General features: G+C 38.1%; 1 protein-coding gene across 1 annotated transcript in view; it reads right to left on the reverse strand.

Annotated features, from left to right (window-relative positions):
- The window catches only part of LOC121375797 (TSC22 domain family protein 1-like), a 106,293-nt gene extending 94,416 nt beyond the window's left edge, over nucleotides 1-11,877 (reverse strand). Inside the window, exon 1 of the mRNA XM_041503452.1 lies at nucleotides 10,467-11,877. Coding sequence (XP_041359386.1) covers nucleotides 10,467-11,863 — 1,397 coding nt within the window. The 5' untranslated portion in view covers nucleotides 11,864-11,877. The remainder of the gene's footprint in view (nucleotides 1-10,466) is intronic.
- Nucleotides 11,878-13,631: the final 1,754 nt, after the last annotated feature.

Genomic DNA, 13,631 nt, shown 5'->3' on the forward strand with positions numbered 1-13,631 from the left:
CACACTATATTTTATATTCAACATGACACATGACCTTCAGATTCCTCAGACACACTATATTTTATATTCAACATACGACACATGACCTTCAGATTCCTCAGACACACTATATTTTATATTCAACATGACACATGACCTTCAGATTCCTCAGACACACTATATTTTATATTCAACATACGACACATGACCTTCAGATTCCTCAGATACACTATATTTTATATTCAACATGACACATGACCTTCAGATTCCTCAGACACACTATATTTTATATTCAACATGACACATGACCTTCAGATTCCTCAGACACACTATATTTTATATTCAACATACGACACATGACCTTCAGATTCCTCAGATACACTATATTTTATATTCAACATGACACATGACCTTCAGATTCCTCAGACACACTATATTTTATATTCAACATGACACATGACCTTCAGATTCCTCAGACACACTATATTTTATATTCAACATACGACACATGACCTTCAGATTCCCCAGACACACTATTATATTTTATATTCAACATACGACACATGACCTTCAGATTCCCCAGACACACTATTATATTTTATATTCAACATACGACACATGACCTTCAGATTCCCCAGACACACTATTATATTTTATATTCAACATACGACACATGACCTTCAGATTCCCCAGATACACTATTATATTTTATATTCAACATACGACACATGACCTTCAGATTCCCCAGATACACTATTATATTTTATATTCAACATACGACACATGACCTTCAGATTCCCCACATACACTATTATATTTTATATTCAACATACGACACATGACCTTCAGATTCCCCAGATACACTATTATATTTTATATTCAACATACGACACATGACCTTCAGATTCCCCAGATACACTATTATATTTTATATTCAACATACGACACATGACCTTCAGATTCCCCAGATACTTGGTTTTTTGTGTAAGTATAAGTAAGCCAATGTTCCACGTTTTATGAGGAAATGAGTTACTAGCTAACTTGTGAAAGTGAAAGCACATTTTCTAAGAATCTGTACAAACATTTGTTTTCCGTAAGAGTGGATTGCTGCAGCCTGCCCGAACAACTGCTGATCAAATGTTGATGATCTTAAAGCACTATAGTATATATATAGTCATCACAGATCCCAGCTTCTTTTGTTCTTTCTTTTAAATAATTTCCATGCTTATATCCAATTACTCTGCAAGGCTCAATGGGTAGGTGTAAACCACTTGCACCGACCAGTGATCCATAACTGGTTCAATGAAGGCCATGGTTTGTGCTATCCTGTCTGTGGGAAGTGCAAATAAAAGACCCCTTGCTGCTAATCGGAAAGAGTAGCCCATGTAGTGGTGACAGCGGGTTTCCTCTCAAAATCTGTGTGGTCCTTAACCATATGTCTGACGCCATATAACTGTAAATAAAATGTGTTGAGTGCGTCGTTAAATAAAACATTTCTTTCTTTCTTATATCCAATTATGGTTCAAGCATGCTGTCCTGGGCACATGGACAGCATTTCCGGCTGTCTGTCCAGAACAGTGGGTTAGCTGTTCGTGGTTAATAAGAGAGAAGAGGGTGTAATGGTCTTACACCTACCTACCCACAGTCGTTAAAAACTCGCTCTGGGTGGGAGCCAATAGCATGCTGCAGATAATGGTGGGGGTTTTTCCCCCTATTTAACCTTTTAAAAATAAATTTCCTTAATTTATGTGTATTGTAAGTTTAAATACATGAACATGTATGCAATAATAAAAAATAAAAACATGAGTTATCTCCCTTATCATGTCTGTAAAGTGAATCCCAAGAATGTGAAGTTGTAAAGCAAATATTATGTCTAGAATCACTGCGACTGAATGGAAAATTACTACCCTCCCCTGCAAGTAGCTCTCCTTCAACCCCTAAGCAAACAATCACATAATTGTCTACATAAAAAACCCCACTCATAATATGGAAGTGGCAGACCTTAGTTTGAATATGTCTACAGGCCTGACACATCTGTATCAAGTTATCAAGTGAAGCACGAGTCTGTGACACTTAAAACGGGGAAATACCCTCTACAAATAGACTAGAGTTTGTCTCAATAACCACTACTTCACAGAGGTACGTGCATTTTCAGAATTATGAAAAATGCATTTCATTGTACATTACAAACACCAGGATGACCATAAACACTATATGGATGTATGAAAATGGATATTCTAAATAATGGATATTCTAAATAATAAAATATATGTAAAATCGGATTTATTTACAAAAAATGACTTTTAATAGCAAAAAATATGCCCAAGTGTTTAAAATCTAAGATCTGTCACTTAAATGTTTTAAATATCGCAATAAAACCAATAACACGATACAGCAGGAAATATTGGATGGTACTGTGCTATGTCCTGCCCCATATCCAAGGTTTGTTTTGTTTAATGACACCACTAGAGCACATTGATGAATTACTCATCAGCTATTGGATGCCAAACATTTAGTAATTCTGACTCGTAGCCATCAGAGGAAACCAGCTACATTTTTCTATCAGCAGCAAGGGATCTTTTAAATATGCACTTTCCCACATAGAGGAAAGTACATACCACAGCCGTGACCAGTTGTGGTGCACTGGTTGGAATGAGAGAAAAAAACAATCAGCTGAATGGATCCACCGAGGTGGTTCGATCCTGCGACACAAGCACCTCAAGCATTAAGTAGATTGAATGATCTGAAATGCAATGGTACATGTATAGAGGTTTTTTTACTTGGTTGGAACGAGAAACAAACAAATCAGTTGAATGGATCCACTCAGGTGGTTCGATCATGCGACGCAAGCACCGCAGGTGAGCGCTCAACTGACTAAGCTAAATCCCACCCCATATCCCAGTAAGTCACTGACAAGGACTTACACTGTTTAGGCTGGAGAAAGCCCAAATCCACTGAAGACAATCGATCCTATGACACTTCACACCTCAGGCAAAAATTCTACCACTGAGTTACAACTCGTCCCTCGAGTATTTGTGGAAGTACGCATATTTAATATCAGTTTTTAATTTTTACCACGTGCATGGTTTAGTCTGCGGAAAGCCCAAATCCACCGAGGACAATCGAACCTATGGCACTTCACACCTCAGACAAACATTCTACCACTGAGTTACAACTCGTCCCTCGAGTATTTGTGGAAGTACGCATATTTAATATCAGTTTTTAATTTTTACCACGTGCCAAGTTTAGTCTGCGGAAAGCCCAAATCCACTGAGGACAATCGAACCTATGACACTTCACACCGAGGACAAACATTCTACCATTGACTTACAACTTGTCCCTCAGGTATTTGTAGAAGTACGCATATTTAATATCAGTTTTGAATTTTTACCACGTGTATGGTTTAGGCTGCGGAAAGCCCAAATCCACCAAGAAACAATCGAACCTATGGCACTTCACACCTCAGACAAACATTCTACCACTGAGTTACAACTTGTCCCTCAGGTATTTGTAGAAGTATGCATATTTAATATCAGTTTTTAATTTTTACCACGTGTATGGTTTAGTCTGCGGAAAGCCCAAATCCACCGAGGACAATCGAACCTATGGCACTTCACACCTCAGACAAACATTCTACCACTGAGTTACAACGTGTCCCTCAAGTATTTGTGGAAGTACGCATATTTAATATCAGTTTTTAATTTTTCCCACGTGCATACTGAGTAAACAAAGGTGCAACACTTGGCGGATGTTTCCACCCTAACGGTAAGTCTTTTCTTGAGGTAATTCTGTTTAGGCCATTTATATACTTCCTTCCAGTGTAAGTATTGCCAGTAGTCTGCCCCAATTTCCGTCTTTCCAACTGGCACTGAATACAATCTGTGAACCTTTTCTTGTAAATAAAGAGTTTTCTGAAATTCTAAATCAATAAAACAGGTCACAATGTAATACTACGTGCAACACAGGGTAAAAAGAGGCCACTCCTTTTCATATATTAATTCTGAACAAAACTGTTAACGGTTTCAAAATGATATCTCTGCACATGTCAGAGTGAAAAGGACAATTTGACAGCATCATTACTGTTCCCATAAATCAGTCACATCAGAGAAACTTTTGTTTTGTTTCTACTCAACTGAAAATTGATTAGCAATTACTGTTCAAATGTTTAAAATTGTGTATTTGTGTATATTTGGGTATGGCACCGTACACATTTTACCCTCTGGCAGAAACCATGGTAATGCTATTTTACTTTTATTACTCATCAGTCTCGTTATCACCGTGTGTAAGTGTTGGGTACTCGGGTCCAGGTCCAGTTGGAACTTCAAATACTCGAGTCCGATATTTTGGAATCGTGGAGGCCATAGTCCGGACCTGCCACTGAATATGCTGAGATGGACTAATGAGTAATTTGAGCTACTTTACAAAAAAAAAAAAAAAAAAATGTTTTATTTAACGACGCACTCAACACATTTTATTTACGGTCATATGGCGTCAGACATATGGTTAAGGACCACACAGATTTTGAAAGGAAACCCGCTGTCGCCACTACATGGGCTACTCTTCCGATTAGCAGCAAGGGATCTTTTATTTGCGCTTCCCACAGGCAGGATAGCACAAACCATGGCCTTTGTTGAACCAGTTATGGATCACTGGTCGGTGTAAGTGGTTTACACCTACCCATTTAGCCTTGCGGAGCAATCACTCAGGGTTTGGAGTCTGTATCTGGATTAAAAATCCCATGCCTCGACTGGCATCCGAACCCAGTACCTACCAGCCTGTAGACCGATGGCCTAACCACGACGCTACCGAGGCTGGTAAGATACTTTACAAAGCTAATCAAAGAAGGAACAGTGCTACATATTGTATAACAAACATATCATTATTAATAACATTTAACAAGGAAGTATCCCGTAAATGCTACATTACAATAATTAATACATACATAAAAATCAACTGCTTTGCTTGGAAAGGAAACCAGGGGACAATATTTCAAAATCTTAGGTAACCGGAAGTCAGTTCACTTGAGTTTTACTTAGATAACCGATTGTTCGGTTACGTGAATATAGTTCTCGTAACCTACAAGTTAGGTCTACCTAATCCTAAGACACTTGAATTACGGTTCTGTGCTACATTGGTGGTTCGAATGTATTTAAGAACAAACTGATTTTCTCGTTCATTACTGATATATGGTACTTTAAATTTTAGAATGTAATAGAAAGAAGTGTTTTATTTAACGACGCACTCAACACATTTTATTTACGGTTATATGGCGTCAGACATATGGTTAAGGACCACATATTTTGAGAGGAAACCCGCTGTCGCCACTACATGGGCTACTCTTCCGATTAGCAGCAAGGGATCTTTTATTTGCGCTTCCCACAGGCAGGATAGCACAAACCATGGCCTTTGTTGAACCAGTTATGGATCACTGGTTGGTGCAAGTGGTTTACACCTACCCATTGAGCCTTGCGGAGCACTCACTCAGGGGTTGGAGTCGGTATCTGGATTAAAAAACCCATGCCTCGACTGGGATCCGAACCCAGTACTTACCAACCTGTAGACCGATGGCCTGCCACGACGTCACCGAGGCCGGTTAGAATGTAATAGTTCACCACGTAACTGATTGGCAGTTCTCGTGATTTTAAAGTTGTGTAACCGACACGCAAACAGAACAACGGTTCTCGTGAAATATTGTACCCTGGAAACGAATGTTTAAGAACACCACAGCAACATTTAAAATTACAGCTCGAACTGGTATTAGGTATCTAGACAACACGGTACAGTATTCAGGGTGACGCGGACAACTGTGAAAATAATAATAATAATAAATTCTAATAATAAAGACAGTTTCAATAAGTACTGTAGAACAAAATGTGAGGGTCATAATGTCTGTTTCACATCATTTTTTATTACTTTCTAGATATTGAGCAAAAATACACCAGTAAATGACGACTTTCATTGTTTCAGTGAAAAAAACAAACGCAGGATTAAAAAAAAAAAAACATATGGTATCCCGGTGAGATACTGAGTTATTGAAGTCTGGTATCCAAAATAAAATTCTGGTATGCGCGGGATGCTGTTAATCTCAAACACTGCTTACTCAGTGTATATATATCCCAACAGTTTTGGTCATGACCATAACTGTAGGGATATTCACTGATACACTTTGTAAAGTGTGGGTATAACTATTACTTGTAAACATTTATCATTTTAGAACATTTTAATTTATTTCAGTACTAGTGTGAGTTTGATCCACACCACTTCATTTGTTCTTGTGTGAAGACCTGAACCAAAGTGATTAACAATACTGGAGCATTCCAAGAAACATCCCACTGGGAGAAACTGAAATTCTACTCTACTGATAGAATTTTAGATTATGTACCAGAAAACCCCCCCCCCCCCCCCCCCCCCCCCCCCCCCCAAGAATTCACTTTACTATAAACCGTACATAATTCAGTCAGTATAATATGTGGAATTTCATATTCTACTTACAGAATTGTATGCAAATTACAAACCAAAAGTAATCTAAATTTATTCAATACCAATAAAGATATTTAATTGCTATTTTTTTTTTTAAATATGGTCATGACATTTAAGCACCATAAATACATCCACTGTCAGGGTTTCCGCAAGAGGGTAAAATGGGTATGGTGACATACCCAAATGTTTTGCATATTTTTTAATTTTTTTTAAGTTGACCTTTTGACAAAATTAATAACTCTTATCATTACTGTATGCTTTTCTTAACCCTAACCCATTTTCTTTCTGGGGCTGACCCCCCATACCCTCTTATCACATTCAGCACACACATTGTAAATATTCAATTTCATAGCGCCATACCCAAAAATGTCTGGCAGAAACACTGACTGTGTGGATTCCTCTTAAAGGTTAGCATTGTAATAAAATGAAGTTATAAGGAATTTGTTTTGCCAAACTGTAGTAAAAGACCAGAAGATGACATTTTCTTCAATTTTATTTTTAAAAAACATTGAAAATCTTGCATTAAATTACATTTTGGCTAAAATAGAAAACATACCATTGAGTTAACTCCCTTGAATAGTGGTGTAATTCACGGGGTTTGGGGAGGAAAGCGTCTAGTTCAGTTGTTGGACATTTTCCGTCATCTTTATATGTATTAAAGTCGACGACAGTCACTTTTCGCACCCTTGTTTTGGCTTCGTAAACAATAAATATAGCATATTTTACAGTAATTTCACTTAAAATCCATATTTCGTAAAAGATACAAGAAAGAAACACATTCAAGTGCAAACAAAAAATGTTCAATGACAATGTTACATTGGAATTTTTACAGCATTCTTAAAACAGAAACATCATTACCCAATTTACGGTTATTGTAAGGAGATCTATGCAAAAGTGACGTCACTGGAATACTGATGTTATTCAAATTCAAAATTAGTTATATTATTACAATCCTTTGCCACATTAAAATAAAAACTGGTCTATTAACATTGACCCCCGGTCAAATTTCTATAACAAGCAGACGTTGTTTACAGGTCGGTATTATTTATCTTTCATAATTCTGAATAAAATATTAATTTTAAGTTTTAAAAGATGAGAAAATAAAAAGTACCTTTTGTCAAATATATCATATCGAAAAAATTACTATTGGATATTGTTTTATTTACTGTGTACGAAAGAAAGAAAGAAAGGTTTTATTTAACGATGCACTCAACACATTTTATTTACGGTTATATAGCGTCAGACATATGGTTAAGGACCACATAGATTTTGAAAGGAAACCCGCTGTCGCCACTACATGGGCTACTCTTCCGATTAGCAGCAAGGGATCTTTTATTTACGCTTCCCACAGGCAGGATAGCACAACCATGGCCTTTGTTGAACCAGTTATGGATCACTGGTCGGTGCAAGTGGTTTACACCTACCCATTGAGCCTTGCGGAGCACTCACTCAGGGTTTGGAGTCGGTATCTGGATTAAAAATCCCATGCCTCGACTGGGATCCGAACCCAGTACCTACCAGCCTGTAGACCGATGGCCTACTACGATGCCACCGAGGCCGGTTTACTGTGTACGAAGCTAAAACAAGGGTCGAAAAGTGACTGTCATTGACCTTAGTTCACATCAGACTTTTTACATTTATTTTCCTTGCCCAATGGATTGGAAAGAAATCATTGGCATTTATGGACCTTCCCCAACTCATAGCATGATGTCAAAATACAGTTTACTAAAAGCTTGGTCTTTTCGTTCTTCTTGGAAAAATCAATCAATTTTAACTGTTTGGACATCTTTTAATTACTGCATAGACATTTGTAAATTACTAGTACCACTGTCACGTGGTTTTTGTAGGTCAGATGGAAAGGACATGGCAGAATATTTCTTGAGAACCATTGTTCTGTTCGAGTGTCGGTTATGCAGCTTTAAAATCACAAGAATACATCTACAAAATTACACGGTGCAGTTATATAAAACTTGAAGAACAGCAATTAAAAACAAAATTCTACAAGTTATACTGGTTGCTCCCGGATTACTTAAGTCTTTATGCCGCTTCCCCACCATCAACCCCATCGCAACATAATTTCTCGATCATTAAATTATTTATTTTTGTTTTTTTTGGCAATAAAATTTATATATATATACAAGACTAACACACATGTGTGCATGCACACACACTCATACACACGACAGTAGTTTGGACAGCTTTGATTCTCATTTCACTTTAATACAACATAATGAATTGAATTACCACTTTGGGAACCAGTCAAAATAGTTTGCAAATGTTTAGTGACAAACGTCTGGCTAAGCGTAAGTCTGCCCCTAGTTCAACCAGCAAACGTTTCGCTAACATTCAAAAACTATTTGATTGGTTCCCGTCGTGGCCATTTGGTTTATCGTGAACACATAAACCAGTCTGGCGGGTGTTTTTCTGCTCAGTCTGGCTGAACTCATGAGAGGATTCGACTGATAGTTTTGTATAGGTACAAATTTATAACAGTCAACTGTTAATCTCCGACACAGAACAGAATGCGTCATTGACCATATAATTAATGTTAAATACTGGCAGACAATGTCCATACATGTTAATACATTTTGCCATTGTTGAGGAGCTTTACCAACGGCAGTAACTTTTATCAGGCGGCACAAAAGTGCATTTGGTGACACACCCAATTGACATCAGTTTATCTCTTACCAACGGCAACTGTGCCTTGAGTAAAAATACTGATGGAGATGTATATCTTCTGATATACTTGTTATACTTGTCCAGTGGACCAGTGTAAAATTTTAGTTGTATTTCTAACACTGAAGAAGCATACAAAAAAACCCCCATGTTTTGCGAGAATGAAACTAAGCAAATGCTTACGACAAATCCACTGTCAGCGTCGACAATACCTGCTCAGCAGTCTGTAGATCTATACAAAACTGTTGAAACCTAACCATGTCTCCTGTTGGTAAAAACAGATCATGGTATGGGAGATAAAAAAAAAAACTACTTGATCTATAAATTATATCTGGCAATTGCAATACATGTGTGCATAATTTATTTTTCAAAATAAACAAAGACAGACATGTAAGTCATTTTCTATGTTTCAAGCCTTAGAAATCACAATGTCAGGGCTCGACCATAAGAATTTGTTATGTTACCTATGGCAATTTTAATACGGTTTTGCTGTAGGCAAAATGTTTACCAATTGCAATTTTGAGTGCGAATATGGCAATTTTAAACAAGTAACTTTGGCAACAAATGTGAAAATTAAGAAACAGTCCCTTTAACTGGCAGCAATATTATTTATCCTTTGGTAAAAATCTGCCATCAGTTAATCCCCGGACTGACGGCAATTCATATCGCAACAACGGCAACTGCTGTCGGTGCTGTGGTTAACTTTGAGCCCTGCAATGAGGTTTCTTGCTTTACATGTAATTTGATAGTTCAAAGCCAACTTCATTTTATTTATTCACGGAAATACATTTTAAAATCAAGCTTAGTCGTGTCTGCATGTATGTGTCCACTTGTGTAAACTATGTGGTACGTATGCGATGCGAACACAGATGCGGGGCGTTTTTTGTGTCTTTTTATGCAGTTTTAAGTACGGTTTTGTATCCAGTTGTGTGTTTTAGTAGACATTTCCTTACACGTTTCCGTAACTACCGCTAATATGTAGCCATAAGCCAGATGACATTCTGCACCATACAAATGGAAAGTCTTACGTTATTTCAATGTGTTGGATGTTAGCTGCATTCACATCTGATTGAATGCACAAGGGGACATGCAACTTTAATCTTACAAGTGGTTAATAATGGGTTTTTTTTAAAGATGACTATCATCACTGAAAATTAATTAATATACAGCTGCCCCGCATCCCACCCCCAAATTTGTCATCTTCATCAGGTGTGGGTTTTTTTTAATCTGCCAATAACGGTTCACGGGAATTACTGTGCTTCATAGTACAGAAGACTCCAAGACTATGAACTGCGTGGATGTCAAGCTGCAAGGAAATAAAAAAAACTAACCTTTCATACTGGAAAACTTCTTTAGTTGGACTTGACATTCCACCAACTGCCGCAGCAAGGGGCCCGACAGAATCTTGAAGAGCTTTGGTGAGCTGTATAGACTCTGGCCTTCCTATACCACCCACAGGCTTGGTGGCCTTGCCCTTCGCGATGCTGGGGCCTGGAATACTACTACCGACTTGTGACTGACTTATATCACTTGAATATTTGTCCGAATTACTATCCATTGGAATAGGTGCAGAGTGATCAGGTGTCTTTTGAAAGTTCTGAGGTCGATGTTGACTTTGGGTTGGATCCACTGGAGGATTTTGCATAACATTTGGGTTGCCTGCATGCACTGGTGGAATTGACATCCCAGGCACTGGGCCCGTGGAACTGGAAACAGGTTGTGGGATAACATTTACAGACGGGTTGGCGTTACCAGTTGAATGTACATGTATTCGAGAGCCTGTCAGCGTGTGAGAATTTGGTACGGTCTGGGGTAGACTCGGTGTTGTGACTGTATGCGATGTGGACCCACCTTGCACATTTACAGGAAGATGTGTTTGGGGATTGACGACCTGTACGTGCCCACCTTGAGCAGACAGGTTCATGGGCTGACATGGGGGTTGTAACGGGACATGTACATCTGAAACAGGTTGTCGTTGCGACACTGGCGTCACAGACATTGGAATTGGCTGACTAGGTTGAGGCATTGCAGGATGAATTGGTATAAATGACTCGCCCATCTTAGCATTATACAAACTCGAGGCTATAGCACCATCACCCGCCACTGGTGTCTGGATGCTTTGGCCAATGGTGCCCACAGCACCTGCTGTCAATGGGTTTTTAGATGGATCATCCACACCATGCACATAATGAATGGAACTAGAAGCACTTGAATTATTTGAATGTACATGCACTTCGTCTGCACTCTTCGACTCATTTTTCTCAGGAGCAGTGTTAAGGTAATCATGACATAACCATCTGCCCCTCCTAAACGGTTCTTTAGTTTCTATTTTTACAACACGGAATCGCGACTGAGCATCGGGTTTAGACACCTCCTCCGGTGTCAAAACGCCAGGCGTCATAAGACTATCTGGGTCATTATCTGTAGCCTTAGAACAATCTAATACCTCTGAATTTAAATCTTCTGTATGACTTTCGTCTAAATCGTCCATACTATCGCCATCGACGTCAGCTGTCATGTCCCCACTCCCGCCCCTTTGCGTGTTCTTTGTAACACTTGTTATTTTAAACGTACTCTTTTTCTTAGGTACATTGTCCGAATTAACTCGTTGACCACTCTGTCCTGGCCTGATATCATCAATACGTACATCCGTATCCTTTACTGACTGTGTTTGAGACTGATTATTTAACGTAACAGCCATTCTATCTTCGCCAATCTGCTCAGCCATTTTCAGGCTACAGCAGTGATAATGGCAGACATTACAGACTTTGCATGCCGGGACGGAAACTACGTCATAACCTACTCAGAACGACCTCAGTCTGGTAACCTTTGACCTCCAGGACCATGTAAAGACGTATTGACCGATTTTGTCTGACTCATTTCATACCTTGAAATAAAAAGAAGTAAAAAAATATTTGTGTGCCATATAACAATACATTTTTACATATAATTAGGCGAATTAATTAATTAAATGAATTGGAGTTAACCGTCAACAGTTTTATAACAAGTGAGATGAAGTAATTTGTAATAATTATAATCGAGTCTCCTACGAGTAGGCCTACACTAAATTATCTGTGGGAACGTGCATATAAATATCCCTTGTTGATAATGATATAGCGGGTTTTATTTGAAGACTACGGATCAGAATTACCAAATGTTTGACACCCAGTAGCCAATTATTAATATATCAATGTGCTCTAGTGGTGTCGTTCAACAAAACAAACTTTAAATACGTATGTTTCGAAAGTCTGGTTTCGCCCCTCTCACAGCGAAAGGTCGTTGTCTCTGAAGCCCTTTGTCAAACAAAATAGAGTTGTAATATGTACATAAACAAATAGACATATACAGATTATAAAACCATACAACTAATACAGGCGTGTGTGCACTGGTGAGTTTCGGGGATCGAACCCAAATTTAACCTAGTACAAATATTAGAACGATCAGAAACACGTTTAATATACAGCCGCTAATATTTTATGCAGAAAAATATATTTGATATGTAATTACAGTCGTCAGATAGTCTCTGTTAGGCGATAACATCTGAAACATTGCAGCAAACTCAGGAATGTCCCTTTAACGGCCGACACCTCAACATATATTTAACCAACGGCTATTTGGTGTCTAACATAAATTTCGGTTATATGCGTATCAATACTTGGTCAAGAAAAAGGGGAAACCCGAGGATGTAAGAAATCTTTATAGATGAGACAGCACATACCATGACCGTAATATATATCAGTCGTGGAGCACTGTGCTATGATCAGATAAAGTTAAAGTTTGTTTTGTTTAACGACACTATTAGATACACTAGAGTACATTTTGGGTGGTTGGGGGGGGGGGGGGGGAGTGACAAGATCGGGCAGATGAACCACCTCCCCACTGAGACAAAAATATTATTTTTACATTGCAATATTAGGTTATTCATACCATTACAATATAATACTCTAAAAAAGGTTTTTGTCATACATGGACAGAGCACACGGTACAGAAGTTAAAGTTTTTTTTGTTTAACGATACCGCTAGAGCATATTGATCAATTAATCACCTGCTATTGGATGTCAAACATATGCTTCGTAGTCATTGGAGGAAACCTGCAACATTTTTCATAATAAAGCAAGGGATCTTTTATATGCATTTTCCCACAGGCAGGATAGCACATACCACGGCCTTTGACAGACAATAATCTCACATAGATATCGATGGAAAATATACACAAAAGGAAAAGGTCCACTATAGTACGTCCCCTCCTCCATCATTTTTTTTTTTTTTTTTTTTTATAATTTTAGTTTGTTTGGACGTAAGAAGAAAAATAAAAGTGTTCTTGGAAATAACCAAACAAAAAATAAAAAATTGGCTCAGAAATAAATAACTTGTAGTAAATTCCAAAGCATAAAAAAGGCGTTTCCCGTGGGACGGATTATAGTTTCATATTCGATCCTACCCACCACTCCCCGATCCAGAGCACACTACACCACTGTCGCGTAATTTTCGTTTGA

Source organism: Gigantopelta aegis, chromosome 1 (assembly GCF_016097555.1).
Source record: "Gigantopelta aegis isolate Gae_Host chromosome 1, Gae_host_genome, whole genome shotgun sequence".
Taxonomy (NCBI): Eukaryota; Metazoa; Mollusca; class Gastropoda; order Neomphalida; family Peltospiridae; genus Gigantopelta; species Gigantopelta aegis.